Source organism: Leptodactylus fuscus, chromosome 2 (assembly GCF_031893055.1).
Source record: "Leptodactylus fuscus isolate aLepFus1 chromosome 2, aLepFus1.hap2, whole genome shotgun sequence".
NCBI lineage: Eukaryota > Metazoa > Chordata > Amphibia > Anura > Leptodactylidae > Leptodactylus > Leptodactylus fuscus.
In genome coordinates, this window is record NC_134266.1 from 167,690,349 (window position 1) to 167,712,010 (window position 21,662).

At 42.8% G+C, this 21,662-nt stretch overlaps 1 protein-coding gene across 12 annotated transcripts in view; it reads left to right on the plus strand.

The window, feature by feature from the left end:
* The window catches only part of DMD (dystrophin), a 1,873,751-nt gene that overhangs the window by 1,192,208 nt on the left and 659,881 nt on the right, over positions 1 to 21,662 (plus strand). For all 12 annotated transcript variants that reach the window (XM_075265063.1, XM_075265067.1, XM_075265060.1 and 9 more), the window contains one exon: positions 18,725 to 18,889. In XM_075265063.1, the coding sequence (XP_075121164.1) occupies positions 18,725 to 18,889 (165 nt within the window). The remainder of the gene's footprint in view (positions 1 to 18,724; positions 18,890 to 21,662) is intronic.

The following is a 21,662-nucleotide window of genomic DNA, read 5'->3' on the forward strand; positions in this document are numbered from 1 at the left end:
GAGACTGGTGTGGAGCGATCTTAGACTCCGCCTCCTCCAGCAGAGCCAGCGCTGATTGGCCGAATTCCGTACTCTGGCCAATCAGCACTGGCTAATGCATTGTATTGGCGTGATGAAGCAGTGCTGAATGTGTGTGCTTAGCACACACATTCAGCTCTACTTCATCGGGCTAATAGAATGCATTGGCCAGCGCTGATTGGCCGAATTCCGTACTCTGGCCAATCAGTGCTGGCCAATGCATTCTATTAGCTTGATGAAGCAGAGTGTGCACAAGGGTTCAAGCGCACCCTCGGCTCTGATGTAGCAGAGCCGAGGCTGCACAAGGGTTCAAGCGCACCCTCGGCTCTGATGTAGGAGAGCCGAGGGTGCACTTGAACCCTTGTGCAGCCTCGGCTCTGCTACATCAGAGCCGAGGGTGCGCTTGAACCCTTGTGCACACTCTGCTTCATCAAGCTAACAGAATGCATTGGCCAGCGCTGATTGGCCAATGTATTCTATTAGCCTGATGAAGTAGAGCTGAATGTGTGTGCTAAGCACACACATTCAGCTCTACTTCATCGGGCTAATAGAATGCATTGGCCAGCGCTGATTGGCCAGAGTACGGAACTCGACCAATCAGCGCTGGCTCTGCTGGAGGAGGCGGAGTCTAAGATCGCTCCACACCAGTCTCCATTCAGGTCCGACCTTAGACTCCGCCTCCTCCAGCAGAGCCAGCGCTGATTGGCCGAATTCCGTACTCTGGCCAATCAGCACTGGCTAATGCATTGTATTGGCGTGATGAAGCAGTGCTGAATGTGTGTGCTTAGCACACACATTCAGCTCTACTTCATCGGGCTAATAGAATGCATTGGCCAATCAGCGCTGGCCAATGCATTCTATTAGCGTGAACTGAGTTTGCACAGGGGTTCTAGTGCACCCTCGGCTCTGCTACATCAGATTGCTACATCTGATGTAGCAGTGCCGAGTGTGCATCAGATGTGTAGTTGAGCAAAACTGACTCAGCACTGCTAAGTCTCTGCATTCGCATAGGAATGCATTGGCCAGCCTTCGGCCAATCAGCGCTGGCTCTGCCGGAGGAGGCGGAGTCTAAGGTCGGACCTGAATGGAGACTGGTGTGGAGCGATCTTAGACTCCGCCTCCTCCAGCAGAGCCAGCGCTGATTGGTCGAGTTCCGTACTCTGGCCAATCAGCGCTGGCCAATGCATTCTATTAGCCCGATGAAGTAGAGCTGAATGTGTGTGCTTAGCACACACATTCAGCTCTACTTCATCAGGCTAATAGAATACATTGGCCAATCAGCGCTGGCCAATGCATTCTATTAGCTTGATGAAGCAGAGTGTGCACAAGGGTTCAAGCGCACCCTCGGCTCTGATGTAGCAGAGCTGAGGGTGCACAAGGGTTCAAGTGCACCCTCGGCTCTCCTACATCAGAGCCGAGGGTGCGCTTGAACCCTTGTGCAGCCTCGGCTCTGCTACATCAGAGCCGAGGGTGCGCTTGAACCCTTGTGCACACTCTGCTTCATCAAGCTAATAGAATGCATTGGCCAGCACTGATTGGCCAGAGTACGGAATTCGGCCAATCAGCGCTGGCCAATGCATCCCTATGGGAAAAAGTTTATCTCACAAAAATCACAATTACACACCCGATAGAGCCCCAAAAAGTTATTTTTAATAACATTCCCCCCTAAATAAAGGTTATCCCTAGCTATCCCTGCCTGTACAGCTATCCCTGTCTCATAGTCACAAAGTTCACATTCTCATATGACCCGGATTTGAAATCCACTATTCGTCTAAAATGGAGGTCACCTGATTTCGGCAGCCAATGACTTTTTCCAATTTTTTTCAATGCCCCCAGTGTCGTAGTTCCTGTCCCACCTCCCCTGCGCTGTTATTGGTGCAAAAAAGGCGCCAGGGAAGGTGGGAGGGGAATCGAATTTTGGCGCACTTTACCACGTGGTGTTCGATTCGATTCGAACATGGCGAACACCCTGATATCCGATCGAACATGTGTTCGATAGAACACTGTTCGCTCATCTCTAGTAAAGATCACTATATATATATATATATATATATATATATATATATATATATATATATATATATTCACAGATTTTTTTTGACATTTGGTTATGTATTGTTTGTTTTTTACTGAGAGTAAAATATTATGCATAATAGCTTTCACTATGGATGTGGTATATTAGCTCAGCATGAAAAATTTGAGTAAATACCAAGGCTAGGATGAAAGCCAAATGGATAAAATATGGGCCACATTCAATCTATCTATCTATCTATCTATCTATCTATCTATCTATCTATCTATCTAGCTGTCTGTCTATCATCTATCTATCTATCTATCTATTCATCTATCTATCTGTCTATTTATCTCTCTATCTATCTTGCTGTTCTCTGTAAGTCTATTGGTCATGAGGACTCTGGTGTCCTGCTAATGTTAATGCATAGGAAAGAAAACTACAGTTAGTTGTTACACACCATCTTGGAATTGCACAGTGAAATTATATGCTTGCTTTCCTGCTGTCAGTTGTAATAACTGAATTTCTATTTCAAGTTTTTGGCTTGTGAAAATTTTATATAAAATCTATAGAATACTTTTATTAACTATTGTATTCCCACATGGCTCTCCTTGTTGACAGCACTGATGGATTAGGCTGCTTGCAATCATGCCACTGTATTATTTGTTGCAATCCTCCATAGTTTGTCTGATGAGTAGATATACTGGAGATGAGTACATCTGCATACTGACCCTACAGAAATCAAATTTACAGTGTTAGTATGATGCCCTTCTTTTATCTTTCTACTTTTTTATTTTCATTATCAGGATGGTAAGAATTCCCAATGATAAATTGTGAAATGTGCCAGGTGTCTAGTAGTCATTCCTGCATACCTAAAGAGGATATGGCAACTTTAACCCCTTCACAACACCCAATAAACATGGTGCTGGCTGTTCAACACACTAGCCAATCATCAACATTCTGTGATGAAAGACAAAGACAACCATGGAGATTTAACCTCTTAAACGTGTGGCCAGTTGTGAGAGGTCATTTGAAGGTAGAAAGCGGTCTCTGATAAGATAAGATAAGATAATCCTTTAATAGTCCCACAGTGGGGAAATTTCAGTATGTTTCAGCTGCATAGTAATACAGATACATGATAATACACAGTAAATATTACAGAAGTAGTAGACACACATATGCTGAGAAAGATATACTAGGAGTCCTAAGGAACAGAGCATCTACGGAACAGAGAAAAAAGAAGGAGGACATTCATAATCATTAGTTCTCTGTGCGGAGTGTCTCCGCTTGGTCTGATGTAGATTATACAGCCTGGTCGCGGTTGGAAGGAAGGACTTGCGATATCGCTCCTTCTCACACTTGGGGTGAAGCAGACGGTCACTTACAGGTCACCACGGACAGTATCCTTCTGTCATCCTTCTGTCTGATGACCTCCCCATCCTTCCTTGATGAAGGCCCTCATGTCTGCTTGTGAAAAGTAACTATTAAGCTCTGCCATCTTTTGCTAGTTTGCCTTAAAAAAAAAAGTCAGGATGCTGTGGCCTGGCCTCCTGGCTGCCACGATCTTATCACAGGGGGGTACGAGGGGTGACAAGAGCATACCTCCCAACCGTCCCGATTTCCGCGGGACAGTCACGATTTGGGTGACATGTCCCGCGGTCCCGGTTGGAGGGAGGTATGTCCCGATTTCAACTCAGATCTGCGTCCAGAGGACGCAGATCTGAGTTGAACACATATGCGGCTGAAGCAAGGAGCTGACACAGGTCAGCTCCTCGCTTCGCCGCTGCCCGCCTCTCTCGCTGACACATGCGGCTGAAGCTGCTCGCGTGCTCGCTTCGCCGCTGCGTCTCTCTCTCGCTGACACATGCGGCTGAAGCGAGGAGCTGACCTGTGTCAGCTCCTCGCTTCGCTGCTGCCGCCGGCTCCTGGCTTGTAGACGCGATGTACAAGACAGGAGCCGGCAGCAGCGTTGAAGCGAGGAGCTGACACAGGTCAGCTCCTCGCTTCAGCCGCATGTGTTAGCGAGAGAGAGACGCAGCGGCGAAGCGAGCACGCGAGCAGCTTCAGCCGCATATGTCAGGGAGAGAGGCGGGCAGCGGTGAAGCGAGGAGCTGACCTGTGTCAGCTCCTTCCTTCAGCCGCATGTGTCAGTGAGAGAGGCGGGCAGAGAGCGGCGAGGGAGCGGAGGAGAAGGTAAGTTTAATGTGGAGGTGGAACGTGAATCTGGGGGCAGATGAAGGAGAGGACGGCATGACACTGGGGGCAGAGATGGAGAGGACGGCATGACGCTGGGGGCAGAGATGGAGAGGACATGAATCTGGGGGCAGAGATGGAGAGGACATGAATCTGGGGGCAGAGATGTGGGGACATGAATCTGGGGGCAGATATGGAGGGACATGAATCTGGGGGCAGAGATGGAGTGGACATGAAACTGGGGGCAGAGATGGGGGACATGAATCTGGGGGCAGAGATGGAGAGGACATGAATCTGAGGGCAGAGATGGGGGACATGAATCTGGGGGCAGAGATGGAGAGGACATGAATTTGGGGGCAGAGATGGAGGGACATGAATCTGGGGGCAGAGATGGGGACATGAATATAGGGGCAGAGATGTGGGGACATGAATCTGGGGGTAGAGATGGAGAGGACATGAATCTGGGGGCAGAGATGGAGGGACATGAATCTGGGGGCAGATGAAGGGTGTATATGAAACTGGGGGAGAGATAGAGGGGGGACATAATTTACGGGTGACTGTAGGAGGATTATACTGTGTGCGGGCACATGAAAAATTATCGAGTGGGCGGAGTCAACACAAGTGGGCGGGGCTAAATTTGCCGCGACGCGCTACGTGCGCCGCACATTTTGTCCCTCTTTCGGTTCTTCAAAAGTTGGGAGGTATGCAAGAGGGGGCGATCTTGTCCTGGACACTCTGAATGCCATGATCACTATTGATCCGCTAAAGTCTCTTCCAACTCTGGTGGCTGGTCCCGGCCCTCAGCTGTGCAACACAGCCGAGCTCCAGAAGTAAAGACGTGGGCACAGCTTCTGTGTCTGTGGTATTAGGGCGCCATACTGTTGCCTGTTAACTATACACTCAGAGTGACATAATACTACGGCGCAGAGCGGGATTAAAGGATGCAAAGAGCTGAAGTTGGTGGAACTACTGAAAGGTCCTCCTTAATGCCTTCTCATACATAATTAGTATATTGTGAACTCTCATTAATATATTTTAGGTAACTATGAAATTTATCACTGGCATTATTGAGTTCATTGTAATTGCACAAATCAGTAGTATATATGATTGCTAGGAATTATTGTACCATATAAGTAAAAGGTGAAAGCATCTCTTTCTTACCTCTCAGCAGTCTATAGTTCCCTTTTTCCTGCCTGAAGGCTTTCTGGTTACATTGAAAAATCTATTGAGTCTTTATAAAGTCTGTCTAAATCTAGAGTAATACATTAAATGGAAGAAAAGAAGTAGAGCGAGGATGGGTTACAGCTAGAGTTTGTCTCTCTCTGTGTCTGTGAGATCAAAGAAGGAAACAAAATTGAGGTGACATCTAACTCGCTCAGAGTAGTGAAAGCTGCAGTAGTACCACAACAGGAAAGAACCCATCCGCTCAGTAGGGATGAATAGAGAAAAAAAAACATGTAAAAGGGGTTCTACGGGTTAGAAAAACAATTGCCCTATACCCTATTAGAGAATTCAGGGGTAATAGAGGGGACTGCAGTCCCCTTTTCAGGACCATCATTTCTTGACCAGAGGGAAAATAGTTTCCTTTTCTATTTCTATCCTGTCCTGAATTACACAAACAACTCATCGATTTGAATGAAAAGTATGTAATGTTTGATTTGGCGCTACAGAAATACTGAACGTTACGAGATTTCATCACAAAGTATAGTCAACTGCTGGGGAACCAAATAGGTGGACACTTTATGGTGTGAATATTCTCAAGGGATTGTCCAAAGTGGCAAACCAATTCACAAGACATATAAAGTGGTTCACTGACAACAGATCATCCTTAGATTCTCTTACATAAGAAAATAATAATCTATTTAAAGGAAAAGTAATATGAAAAGTATCACAAAATACAGTAGTCCTGCCAAAGGCAACATGTGCAAGGGGTTTGTATGTTCTCTCCGTATGTGCGTGGGTTTCCTCTGGGTACTCCGGTTTCCTCCCACAAGGCCAAAGACATACTGATAGGGAATGTACAGTGTGAGCCCTATATGGGACAGTGACTGAGATTGTCTGTAAAGCACTGCGGAATATGATGGCGCTATATACGTAAGCATAATAAATAAATAAATAGTTTGCTTGCATATTCCCTTTTCACAGTCGATAGTTTATACCGGTATTTTTGCCATTTGGTAAGAAGATACAAAGACTTTAATAATTGCAAATTATACTTTATTATCCAAGAACTGCCCTTTATAATATGAAGTAGTAGAATATTAGTTATCAGCCTTCAGACTTCTTATACTCTTTACATGAACTTCACATCCAGATTATATTTTTTTCCTGAAGTATCTCATGTATCACCACAAAATAAAAAAAAAAAAAAAAAAAAAAATTTACATTCTGCACTGGCTTTGCCTTGTAGCAAACGGCAAACTATTTGTTTATTTGGATACACACCATTAATTACAACAATAACAATTAAATTAAATCACACATTATGTATAGCACATATCTAAAAATGAATAGTTGTTTGGTTATCCACAAACACATCATGTTATATTATATGGCTTTCATAACAGTAAATCAGCTTTCAGAATATATTGGTGAACAATAGTGTTTGTCAACCTTTAAAATAAGAATAAGAGCCAAAAAAGGAACTCTAACCCCAAGAAGTCTGACTCTAGGATATTAAGTAACATATTCCAAGTGATCTTTATGTGAATGGAGTACACTAGATTATAACTCTTTATACTGAGGTGTATGCAAGGGGGGAAGTTACACGGTTAAATAGCCCTAGACTCCAGAGTATAAGAAATGCAGGTCCAGAGGAGGTGAGTAAAAATAAACAGTTCTACTTGTCTTACCTCTCCTGGGCATCCAGTGGTGTGGAATCAAAGTGCCCCACATGAACACTGATGTCCAAAATCACACCTCAGACGTAACCCTGGTACACATGATGTTATCCAGGTGCTGGAAGTGGCCAGAAATAGGGTGCCCAGGGGAGGTGATGCAAAGTGCAAAATACTTGCAGCAGAACAGGGAGAGATCAGGTAAACAATCAGTGCACACTAAGAACATGTAGAGGGTGAAAGCTGTTTGCCAGGCATGGCTCACAGCAGGAATGCAGTGTTCTTTGTCCTCACTAGTTATGGCCAATAGTTTGACTCTATCGAATGGGATGGGGTTTCCAGATTTAGCTTTGATGTAGGATTCTTCATTAAGTTTCCATATTGAACTCTTGACAGAAAGCTAAAGTTTTGGTGAGTGGCCTTGGCTCATACTTTTTAAGTCTGTCAAGGTACTTGTCAAGGCTATTTCCTGTCCACTCTCTTTGCTCTCACCATTGAGTCTTGGAATTCACCAAGATCCACATTTTAAAACAGTGTTCCGGGGAACTGAGAGAATAGAATTATCCTATATGCAGATGACCTGGTCCATTTTATGTCTGATACCTAGGGCCATCGACATGGTGAATCAGTTTGTCTCTTTCTCTGGATTGTTCATTAAGTGGTCAGAATCTGTGCTAATGCCTCGGTGGAATGCAGAATGCCTTTTTTTTTTCTTGATAACTTAGGCCAGTTTTGAAGTACCTGTTGTTGTTGTTCTAGTGCAAACTGTTAATACCATGTATCAGGTTTGGAGGGCAGCATAAGGGTGCATTCACACTACTGATACGCTGCCTGATTCTGAACATTAAAACACGTTCAGAATCAGCGCGTATAAAGCAGTTCCCATTCATTTCTATGGGAGCCGGCATACGAGCGCTCCCCATTGAAATGAATGGGCTGCTTTTTTCACTACGAGCGCTCCCATTGAAGTGAATGGGAAGTCCTTGCGTGTACGGCTAGCTCTGCTCATTCCGAGCCGTACACGCAAGCACTTCCCTTTCACTTCAGTGGGAGCGCTTGTAGTGAAAAAAACAGCCCATTCATTTCAATGGGGAGCACTCGTATTCCGGCTCCCATTGAAATGAATGGGAACTGCTTTATACGCGTTGATTCTGAACGTGTTTTAACGTTCAGAATCAGGCAGCGTATCAGTAGTGTGAATGCACCCTAAAAGCTAAAAGACTTTGAGGATCTGGTTGATATGCTTTTGTTAGTCAAACCCGTGCTCTTGTACCTACAGACTTTTGGTGAGTGTGCTCTTTGAGTACTGTATTGGGAAGTACAGTATTGGTGCTTATTAGAGATGAGCGAACAGTGTTCTATCGAACACATGTTCGATCAGATATCAGGGTGTTCGCCATGTTCGAATCGAATCGAACACCACGTGGTAAAGTGCGCCAAAATTCGATTCCCCTCCCACCTTCCCTGGCGCCTTTTTTGCACCAATAACAGCGCAGGGGAGGTGGGACAGGAACTACGACACTGGGGGCATTGAAAAAAATTGGAAAAAGTCATTGGCTGCCGAAATCAGGTGACCTCCATTTTAGACGAATAGTGGATTTCAAATCCGGGTCATATGAGAATGTGAACTTTGTGACTATGAGACAGGGATAGCTGTACAGGCAGGGATAGCTAGGGATAACCTTTATTTAGGGGGGAATGTTATTAAAAATAACTTTTTGGGGCTCTATCGGGTGTGTAATTGTGATTTTTGTGAGATAAACTTTTTCCCATAGGGATGCATTGGCCAGCGCTGATTGGCCGAATTCCGTACTCTGGCCAATCAGTGCTGGCCAATGCATTCTATTAGCTTGATGAAGCAGAGTGTGCACAAGGGTTCAAGCGCACCCTCGGCTCTGATGTAGCAGAGCCGAGGCTGCACAAGGGTTCAAGCGCACCCTCGGCTCTGATGTAGGAGAGCCGAGGGTGCACTTGAACCCTTGTGCACCCTCAGCTCTGCTACATCAGAGCCGAGGGTGCGCTTGAACCCTTGTGCACACTCTGCTTCATCAAGCTAATAGAATGCATTGGCCAGCGCTGATTGGCCAATGTATTCTATTAGCCTGATGAAGTAGAGCTGAATGTGTGTGCTAAGCACACACATTCAGCTCTACTTCATCGGGCTAATAGAATGCATTGGCCAGCGCTGATTGGCCAGAGTACGGAACTCGACCAATCAGCGCTGGCTCTGCTGGAGGAGGCGGAGTCTAAGATCGCTCCACACCAGTCTCCATTCAGGTCCGACCTTAGACTCCGCCTCCTCCGGCAGAGCCAGCGCTGATTGGCCGAAGGCTGGCCAATGCATTCCTATGCGAATGCAGAGACTTAGCAGTGCTGAGTCAGTTTTGCTCAACTACACATCTGATGCACACTCGGCACTGCTACATCAGATGTAGCAATCTGATGTAGCAGAGCCGAGGGTGCACTAGAACCCCTGTGCAAACTCAGTTCACGCTAATAGAATGCATTGGCCAGCGCTGATTGGCCAATGCATTCTATTAGCCCGATGAAGTAGAGCTGAATGTGTGTGCTAAGCACACACATTCAGCACTGCTTCATCACGCCAATACAATGCATTAGCCAGTGCTGATTGGCCAGAGTACGGAATTCGGCCAATCAGCGCTGGCTCTGCTGGAGGAGGCGGAGTCTAAGGTCGGACCTGAATGGAGACTGGTGTGGAGCGATCTTAGACTCCGCCTCCTCCAGCAGAGCCAGCGCTGATTGGTCGAGTTCCGTACTCTGGCCAATCAGCGCTGGCCAATGCATTCTATTAGCCCGATGAAGTAGAGCTGAATGTGTGTGCTTAGCACACACATTCAGCTCTACTTCATCAGGCTAATAGAATACATTGGCCAATCAGCGCTGGCCAATGCATTCTATTAGCTTGATGAAGCAGAGTGTGCACAAGGGTTCAAGCGCACCCTCGGCTCTGATGTAGCAGAGCCGAGGCTGCACAAGGGTTCAAGTGCACCCTCGGCTCTCCTACATCAGAGCCGAGGGTGCGCTTGAACCCTTGTGCAGCCTCGGCTCTGCTACATCAGAGCCGAGGGTGCGCTTGAACCCTTGTGCACACTCTGCTTCATCAAGCTAATAGAATGCATTGGCCAGCACTGATTGGCCAGAGTACGGAATTCGGCCAATCAGCGCTGGCCAATGCATTCTATTAGCCCGATGAAGTAGAGCTGAATGTGTGTGCTAAGCACACACATTCAGCACTGCTTCATCACGCCAATACAATGCATTAGCCAGTGCTGATTGGCCAGAGTACGGAATTCGGCCAATCAGCGCTGGCTCTGCTGGAGGAGGCGGAGTCTAAGATCGCTCCACACCAGTCTCCATTCAGGTCCGACCTTAGACTCCGCCTCCTCCAGCAGAGCCAGCGCTGATTGGCCGAATTCCGTACTCTGGCCAATCAGCACTGGCTAATGCATTGTATTGGCTTGATGAAGCAGTGCTGAATGTGTGTGCTTAGCACACACATTCAGCTCTACTTCATCGGGCTAATAGAATGCATTGGCCAATCAGCGCTGGCCAATGCATTCTATTAGCGTGAACTGAGTTTGCACAGGGGTTCTAGTGCACCCTCGGCTCTGCTACATCAGATTGCTACATCTGATGTAGCAGTGCCGAGTGTGCATCAGATGTGTAGTTGAGCAAAACTGACTCAGCACTGCTAAGTCTGCATTCGCATAGGAATGCATTGGCCAGCCTTCGGCCAATCAGCGCTGGCTCTGCCGGAGGAGGCGGAGTCTAAGGTCGGACCTGAATGGAGACTGGTGTGGAGCGACCTTAGACTCCGCCTCCTCCAGCAGAGCCAGCGCTGATTGGCCGAATTCCGTACTCTGGCCAATCAGCACTGGCTAATGCATTGTATTGGCTTGATGAAGCAGTGCTGAATGTGTGTGCTTAGCACACACATTCAGCTCTACTTCATCGGGCTAATAGAATGCATTGGCCAGCGCTGATTGGCCGAATTCCGTACTCTGGCCAATCAGCACTGGCTAATGCATTGTATTGGCTTGATGAAGCAGTGCTGAATGTGTGTGCTTAGCACACACATTCAGCTCTACGTCATCGGGCTAATAGAATGCATTGGCCAATCAGCGCTGGCCAATGCATTCTATTAGCGTGAACTGAGTTTGCACAGGGGTTCTAGTGCACCCTCGGCTCTGCTACATCAGATTGCTACATCTGATGTAGCAGTGCCGAGTGTGCATCAGATGTGTAGTTGAGCAAAACTGACTCAGCACTGCTAAGTCTGCATTCGCATAGGAATGCATTGGCCAGCCTTCGGCCAATCAGCGCTGGCTCTGCCGGAGGAGGCGGAGTCTAAGGTCGGACCTGAATGGAGACTGGTGTGGAGCTATCTTAGACTCCGCCTCCTCCAGCAGAGCCAGCGCTGATTGGTCGAGTTCCGTACTCTGGCCAATCAGCACTGGCCAATGCATTTCTATGGGGAAAAGTTAGCTTGCGAAAATCGCAAACTGACAGGGATTTCCATGAAATAAAGTGACTTTTATGCCCCCAGACATGCTTCCCCTGCTGTCCCAGTGTCATTCCAGGGTGTTGGTATCATTTCCTGGGGTGTCATAGTGGACTTGGTGACCCTCCAGACACGAATTTGGGTTTCCCCCTTAACGAGTTTATGTTCCCCATAGACTATAATGGGGTTCGAAACCCATTCGAACACTCGAACAGTGAGCGGCTGTTCGAATCGAATTTCGAACCTCGAACATTTTAGTGTTCGCTCATCTCTAGTGCTTATATCTATACTTTGCATCCCCATCTGAATTTTTTAGATAACTTCAATTGCAACATGGTTTGAATGCACAGTTTCAAGATGACAACCACAATACCTCCAATTTCCTGTTTATATGTATTCTTAGAACCCAGGGATCAAGAGGTATAATTTCAGTTCTCTATAATCTACTTCATTCTCTAAATTGGATTCCAGAGTAAATTTCCAAGCCTTGGCAGTTGAGTTAGAGTGGAATTTAATCATCCAGTTGCGGCTTCAGAAAACTGAGCAAAGGCCCTGAAGTCATCCATATATGTCTATTCCTTGATTAATAATTGACTAATTCAGATACACTCCTTGACAAACAAAAATGATGCACTGAGATAGAAATGTTGGATTGTTATAAATCTCATCAGGTAGTTATGTCTCAGGCAGATATGTCAATTATTTCAGGTGTGGTCTGATTGTTCACCGGGTCTTGCTATAAGAAGGTATAAAAGTGATTCCCCTACTTGAATAGTTTGTATTTTACTTTTAAATAGGATATATGTCAATAACACAAGATAGTAAAAAGTGAAATAAACTCATCTCCGTATAGCGATTATAAAATAGTTGTAAAAAGAAACCAATTACGACTATTATTATAGCATTTCCTATCCTGTTATGCCTGATCTATGCTGCAATGGACTCACCATGGAGCAGATAATTTCTAGGGTATCTGAGATACATAATACTTTACTTTGCTAGTATATAGTGTATATATAGTAGATATAAAAAGATACAGATTTGCAATACTACAGTGGTCACCACTAAGCCAGTCTAATATGGCATACTTACTGAAGGTATTGTACCAGCATGCAAAAAAGTCACAAAGAGCAAAAACAGTCTTGCGCCAATTCTGTGAGCTGTATGATTGGTCTTCATGTCTGACGCAAATACATATTTATGTTTTCAATGAGACTGTCATGAAGATATTAAAAAAAATAACAACAAAAGCTGAAGGGTTAAGTGCAAGTATACATGGACAGTATTTAGGTACTGATAGGAATAAATGTTTATGATTTGTAAGTATAGACATCATATATAAGGTGTATATCCATAGAGAAAAAAAGTAAAAGCATCTAAAAACCATATAGACAAACACAATACTCTAAATAGGGTTTCAGGCATTGTCCACTTTCTATATGTATTGCTGCATTATTTCTGTAAAATCTGATAACTAACCGTATATATGGCATTCTCATGGTCCCAATACACGCCTATGCATTTCATTGCTGATGATGAAACTGTACTAGATAACAGTGATGTCTGGTCCTGAAATAGACAACACATGTTTACAGCCAGAGTCTTCTATATGTAATTTCCATAAATTTCTATAAATTGTATAATCTCTAGGGTCAAGTAAACCGATTCCGATAAAACTGGATCCAACCTGATTTTCCAAATGTTTGTTTGATCCGAATCTGAAGATTTTAGAGTTCACTCCCCACAAAACACTAATTTCTCTGGGTTTTTCTCAGGCTCCAGAGTATAATAAGTGGAGGCCCAGGAGAGGTGAACAAAAATAAACTGATATACTTACATATCCTGGGCATCTGCCCCCCAATCCCCCTCCTGTATTGTCTTCAGTGTGTGTGATTTGTGGTCACACAGGTAACACCAATGTCATAAAGTGCCCACAGAAATTTGATAAAATCTAGTGCCCCTAGTAAGCCTTACCCTCACTCTTTGGCCCACTGCAAACCTCATTTAGCTACTTCCTTGGAGTCCATTGTTTACCATGTGTCAATGCCTTTTTCGCTTTGAGCCCCTGTGCATGATATGCTTCAATGTATGGATATATTGTATTTTCACGATTTCAGTATGTCTCCTGATCCATTGTCTTCTTGTACTACATAATCTTGTTTTATTTTGAGCCACGATAAAAGGTAAGGCAAGATATATTTGTAATAAAGTCACATACTAAGATAAATGAGCCAAATTGTTTGATCTAACAACACTTATGTAAAAACATCATGTTGCAAGATATTTCCGTCACAGATATTTATACCCTATGAATAAATAAAAATAAATAAACCACAAAATTTAACAAAAGCCGTAGACCGAGGGATGGTTTTAACTGTTAGTGGCAGCTATAAATTATAGCTCTTGCCATTGTAACCATGAAAATTACAATAAAAAAAAGTCTGAAATGAATACTCTTCACAGCCTTTAATGTATTCTTATTATAAGCTTTCAGAAATCTGTTCTTAGACATACTTATAATTCAGGAAACAAAACAAAGTATATGTTATTTGTTTCCTGCCTTCCATTCTGCCTCCTTTGTCATTCTTGTAGTTGCCACGGTAACCATCATCGCTTTTCTGTCAGACAGATTTCGATTCACTTTCTTCTGTAAATAACTTATGGTTGAGGATTAGTATGATGACACTCATCAATAGTACCTCATGTCCGTGACACAATAATATAGCAGTCATCTTTTCTTAAATTAGAACTGCTAGAAAGGGAAAGCAATTGTAGCTGATGTGTTAGATTGTTCATGCATTGCAGGCAATAGCTGGAGTTATCGTTTTATGGGATTCCGGAATAATTAAATGGCTTCTCTTTTTTTCAGATAAATTTCTTTTGCTATGCATTGTGATGGCGGAGACTGAACTCTTCGCATGATAATTTCTGTGTTCAGCATCTCAGATCAAAAAGAGACCTGTATATGCAGTCTGTCTATCTATCTATCTATCTATCTATCTATCTATCTATCTATCTATCTCTCTATCTATCTATCTATCTATCTATCTATCTCTCTATCTATCTATCTATCTCTCTATCTATCTATCTATCTCCTATCTATCTATCTATCTCCTATCTATCTATCTATCTATCTATCTATCTATCTATCTATATCTCTCTCTATCTATCTATCTATCTCCTATCTATCTATCTATCTATCTATCTATCTATCTATCTATCTATCTATCTATCTCCTATCTATCTATCCACCTATATCTATCTATCTATCTATCTATCTATCTATCTATCTATCTATCTATCTATCTATCTATCTATCTATCTCTATCTATCTATCTATCTATCTATCTATCTATCTATCTCCTATCTATCTATCCATCTATCTATCTATCTATCTATCTATCCATCCATCTATCTCCTATCTATCTATCTATCTATCTATCTATCTATCTATCTCCTATCTATCTATCTATCTCCTATCTATCTATCTATCTATCTATCTATCTATCTATCTATCTCTCTCTCTCTCTATCTATCTATCTTCTATCTATCTATCATCTATCTATCTATCTATCTATCTATCTATCTCCTATCTATCTATCTATCTATCTATCTCCTATCTATCTATCTATCTATCTATCTACCTATCTATATACAGAAAGAGAGAGCGATATTAAAAGGATCTTGGCATCTGTAAGGAGACTACTATTTTGGTTGGAAGGAAAAAGCTATGTAGCTTTTATGTGTTTTTATTATTTTATTACAGGTATTGATTTAATACCATACACAGTAAATTAAAATTGTATGCAGCAGAGTCTGATATTGATAAAAGTACATTGGAAATTATCCAGTCACAGACTGAAAAATGCATTAGTCTATATAGTGCTCTGTACTATACTTTCAACAACCCCATGTGATGTACCCAGATGATCAAATAATATAGTGATACGTATAGAATATGCACTATCCAGTGAACAAAAACCATTGTCATAGGGTGCCCAACTAACCCTAATAAACCATTATAATCAATAAACTAGGAAATATTGCAGATTTGTGTAGAGGTGTCTTTCATGTGATTTAGTGTAATGAGGCTTGGACACAATGTGTTGGCGGGGGGTCCTGTCATTAATCTCAGGTTGTCTGCTGTTGTTTTAAGGTTATTATGCCAAACTGTGAAGCTCCTGTAGTTTCCAGGGCTCTCCTATTCTAATCTAAATAGCAGCTGAGGAGGGCTATTTAAACCCTGTTCCCTCCCATCCAGGTGCCTGTTATTTGGTTGCACTTTAGTGACGCTTTCCTGATTGTTTGTGCTGGACTGCTTTAATATTGAACTTTGGCGTGGTACTTTTGTCTCTGACATTACCTCTCAGACTGACTTTTGGCTCAGACACTTGTGAATTTATCATGGATCCTGGTTAGACTTCAGTTTGTAGAGCGTTTATTTCTTATACCAGTTTGGTTGGTGATAAATTGGGCCCCAAATTCTGCATAAGTCCATCTTGCTTTGCAGCTGGCATTGGCGAAGATGTTTGGGACCCCGGGATCTGTCTCTCAGCACTGTGTGAAATTTAAACAGCCAATTCCTGCAATTTCCGATATTTGCTCCAGAGATAATATCATAACTCAGATATTAACATAACATAACATAACATCCCTTTCAATAGTGACAAGTGATGTTCCCTTACTTCAGGTATACCTTTAAGATCTGCCATGGGAGTACGTATGCAATACCTAACTCTTGATCAAGTCAAACCTTATATAAAGTTATAAAAAAAAAAGTAATAGTCTCATGACAGTAATGACAGCCACATACAGTAGTAGTCCCCATAGTGACAGTTTATTAATAGTCCCTACTCTTTTACACTCATTAATGTGCTCATTGTGGAAGATTAATGTAATCCCTATTTTATCAACCTGGTCTCACCAATGATTCCAGCTTCACAATAGCCACATACTCATCTGTAACGTGGCAGACTCATTGCAGTACTTAGTTGTATTTTTAGTGTTAAATTATCAAAGTAGCCAAGGTTTCTATTCCATAATAGTCTCCACACTGCCGACCTCATTTCTTTATTCAATCAGTACTTTCAGCCTCATCAGCTCTCATAGTCATAATGGTGCTATCCAGTTTCTAGTATTGATGGACTATCCTTAGGATAGCTCATCAATATTAGATCTGGAAGGGTCTGACAGCCAATCCCCCTGCAGATCTGTTGTTCGTGGACAGAGCGGCACTCGATAATGTTTCCATGCCAGGAGCCACACTACTCATTGTACAATTAAATCCCAAGTGGCAGTGCTGCAGTACCAAAAACTACCACTACAGCTCATACAGCAGCAGTATGTAAACATTACTGAGAGACATGATGTTTCCGAACAGCAGAGTTCTTTGCTTGCAGATCTAATATGGATGAAATATCCTAAAAATAAACCATAAAATTAGAAACTTTTGCTGGGTAGTAATTGTAGCTATATATAAATCACAATATACCTACTGTACCTGTTCTAGATCCCCACAACTTTCACCTGCATTATCAGTAGCCAGGATGTTCCAATCAGCCTATAACTGTAAGAAATGTAACTTTCTGCATGATTTCGCTTTATCAGCAAACTACAATTAGCTGAACGATTGTCCTGCCGGCAGAGCACTGAGTGAGTGACGTCACTTGTCCTACTGGTCCATGGTTATAGCAACGCTGTGTAAACAATGGCAGGAATAAATTCACATAGCATGCAAACAAATCAGAATTTCTAAAGCAATATATTTAGGAAAAGTCTTCCATTTACATAAGCTACCAGTATAGATTGGATCCTTGAGATGGGAATACCCCTTTAAGCATGGGATAGACAACATGTTTGTCACGATGTTGTGCCTAGTAGTAAGGAAAGGTCCATCTGAGGGGAAAAGCTCACATGCACCCATTCAGGGGTTTGATGGAAAAATTCTATGACATTTGTGTAACATGCAGTAACTACTTTTTGGGTGAATTTTTTTCATGAATGCTGGAAAATGAATTCCTTAGAATACTATTAAATCAATAAATCCTTGTAATATAATCCTGTTAAAGGCTTACAAAGTATACAAAGAGTAATTACAGCAGATCTGAGTCAGCTAAAACTAATGAAGAAAGCGTTATCGTTAATTGATAGATATAAATTCTTCAGTAGCACGTCACATATAGGCACAAATAGGATAGTTAGCATAATTTGTCACTAAGCCATGTTGTATTCAGAAATGCAGCTTTACTTGTGATACACATATCCTACATTTTTTTATGTAGGGGACTTGAAGCTGCGATCGTTTGATTGCTTGTATAACACGCTCCCGTACCTGTATATTGCAGGGTATTATACATTTCGGTGTTATACTGACATCCAGCTACTAGACCCAACCTCTGATCACTGTCAGTACTCCGGCTACCATGGGAAACCCCAGGCACCCTATAATTGTATGGACGAAAGGGGGAGCAAGGGGCTGGCAGAGGGAACCCCTTACCTCTGTTTTGTCTAATCACTTTACATGCTATAGTCGCTATTGACCACAGCATGCAAAGGGTTAAACTGACAGGTATTGGAGTTTCCAATCCCCAGCATTTACGGGTCGGACCTGACTGTGTGAGTACAATCGCAGTGCTTGAGCTATCACCATGCATCTTATGTTTATCATAATAATTCATTTCCATACAAATCTACCGGTATACAGTCATACATACAATGATACCTACAAAGAAGATGGAATATAGACCATGTATAAACCCTGCATAAAATGTTGACCAAAAGTATTACGTTGTTTGTACTATAGATTGTAGATTTTAACATGCTGATCAGAATTTCTAGAATTAGATTTTGTAATTTCCGTTATCTAATTGAATTAGTTTCTTAGAGACTAAAATACAGTATTTTGGGCTGTTAAAAAAAAAAGAATAACTAGCTTGATGTATACTTACTAATTCATTCTTGGTCACTTTTCATCAGTGTTCTGTGTTTTCTGCTGCTCCGTGTGTCCTTCCTTGTGTACAGACATGTCACACGGAGAGGAATTGATAAGCTAAGTATATTAAGGGTCACTTAGGGCAAAAAATGAATTCCAGAAAATGCCTTTAAAATACAGTTACTAATAATATTATGTGGTTGTTTTTTCAGGTATCTAAGGATCTACAAGACAAGCAAAATGAAGTTGAGGACCAGTTAAAGAATTTCTCTTTATTTGAGCTCCAGCTGAATCAGTTGACATTGTGGGTTACATCTGTGAAAGACCAGCTATCATTCTACAATCAAGTGGGAAGACCGGGTGCATTTAACATCGAGGTAAGGAGCCCCAATGGTTGTATCTCAGCATGCCAATGGAAAATGAAGCAATTTAATATATGAATAAGGATGGGTGATCCCCTGAAGATTTGTATCGTCTGGTGTTCGGATAAAGCGATCCTCAAGTTTGCTTCAGTATGAACTTGTACAGATAGAACAGAATGTGACATTATTATACTCTAGAGTTTCTTAAGATCTCATAATATAATAGAAGGAGGCCCAAGGAAGGTGTAAAAAAGCATTTATACTCACCTTCTCATCATGACACTTGGTGTGCCCAAGTCACTGCTAAGGCCTAATCACAGGCCTCAGTGCTGACCCCTGGGCATGTGACATCACTGAAGAGCATCAGACCTTGTCTCTAGCATGCTTCTGAGATGTCATACGCACGGAAAAGAAAGAAAACAGATGCCGCAAGGAGACCTAAAAGAGGTGAGGGAAGGTGAGTATAAATGTTCATTTTTTACACCATCATTGGGCCTACTCCTATTATACTTTGGGGTCTGAAGAGGCCCCAGAATATAATAATTTACCACAAATAATGTTGTGGTGGACAGGTTATTTTGTCAAAGATGAATCCCAAATTGTTGGAATTTGAAATATTTGTGACGACTCTGGTTAGTTGCAAGCCGTTTCCCCAACACGGTGTATGAATATGTGAATCAAGTGGACATTATACCCTGTTTCCCCAAAAATAAGACAGTGTCTTATATTAAATTATCTTCCGAAATATATGACCTGTCTTATTTTCGGGGGGATGTCTTATGGAGCGGCTGGAGCGGGGGACTATCGGCAGTCATGCCGGCGCTTCCTTAACGGAGTGCCGGCATGACTGCCGGTTGTAGGTGGTGCAAGAGGTGGTGGTGGGGAGGTATGCTAGTTACCTTCCCCATCTTCATAGCAGTGCTGGTGCTGCTGTTGGTCACGATTGTGGTTGTGGTTGGCGGGGCTTAGCAGAGATTAGCGAGGCTTCCGGCGGTTGTGCCGGAGAGCCTCACTTAGTGGGCATTGCAGCCGGCTGAACGCTGTGCTCCGTGTGCACAGGAAAGCTGGCTGCCTCCTCTGCTTTGATACCACTGTTCCGGCTGCTGTGGGATGAGCTGGGAGAGTGGACTCCCCGCAACATACAATGCTTTCCTTTTACAGCAGCAGGAACAGTGTCATCACAGCAGAGGCAGCAGCCGGCATACCTGTGCACACGGAACATCGTGCACAGTGTTCTGCCGGCTGCAGTGTTTTTGGGGATGTCTTATTTTCAGGGGGTGCCTTATATTAGGCAATTTAACAAAATCTCCCCCCATGCCTTACTTTTGGGGGATGTCTTATTTTCGGGGAAACAGGGTATGTCTGGCAATTTCTAGATTGAGTCTCTTAATATAAATATAAAAGCCTTGAAAGACTGAAATTCACCATTCTGCATAGAGTATTCGCACACAGACATGAACAGAGTAGTTAGAATCACTTTGGGGTAACTTGTCATGAAAGCAGCTTAACATGTTTAACACTTGCACAAGAGAAAGTGTAGAAGGATGTATAGTCGTAATACATCTATATATTTCAGTATGCTGGTTTTTTTAAATAATCTAGATGAACAGCATGTATTTTTATGTTAAAGCAATAAGATTTTAATTTTGGGTAACATAAAAAGAGTCAGAGCTTGTAGGTGTATACTAAACATTTCTATTTAAAACTTGACATGTTTGGTAAATGAAGATGTGACCACACTTAACTGAGCTCCAACTTTGTTAAGGATTACAAATTATCTTCAAGCCATCTCAACTCAATATCACAACATGCAAACAAAATCCTTGAAAGGCTGCAATTCACCCACTGGGTAGTCACATATAGGCACAAATAAGATACTTAGTATCATTTGTCACTAAGCCAGGTTGTGTACAGAAAAGCAGCTTTACCTGTGATACGCATATCTGGACATGTCCGATCAAGAGGATAAGTAAGGGAGGGCACATTTGTATAATGGAAGGTAAATAAAACACCTGAATCCTGTGCCTCACTAACCCTCCATAGATGATGGAGTCTGCAGATCATCTACATTGTATGCGAATTTGAGAAACTCTTACCAAACCCTTAACATTACTAAAGAAAAGGTTGTATTTTGAAGCTAGAACTAAATGGATTTATTACATTTATCCTTTATCCATTCCCAATGTTCATTCTTAGTTTTCAAGCCTAAATGTTCGTTCACACTTGCACTTGGTATCCAGTGTGTGCATTCTCCCGGGTTTTCACCCCGGCGAAGCTGCACAGGAGACGAAAACCCCGGCAGTCAGCTTTAAAACCCACCGGTGTCTGCCTGCAGCCTGTCTGCAGGGAAATCGTTTTTTTTTAGTTGGACACAAATTCCTGCATGTCCGACTTTGTGTCCAGGTAAAAAAAAAAAAAGTTTCCCTGCTGAAAGGCAGTAGAAGGATACCGACGGTCACCTTTACAAAACCATTCAAATGAATGGGTTTTAAATAGAGATGAGCTAGTACTATTCGAAATGGAAGTTTCGAATAGCATGCACCCATAGGAATGAATGGACACAGCCAGCACGCAGGGGGTTAAGTGGCAGGACGCCGGCCCCGTCTGCGTGCCAGATGGCACCATTCATTGCTATGTGTGTGTGCTATTCAAAACCGTACTGCGTGCCATTTCAAATAGTACTGGCTCATCTCTAGTTTTAAAATTGACCACCAGGTTTCGGTTCCCTGTCCAGTTTTTCCGGGGCTGAGGACAGAAACTCGACGGAATGGTACATACCAGACACCGA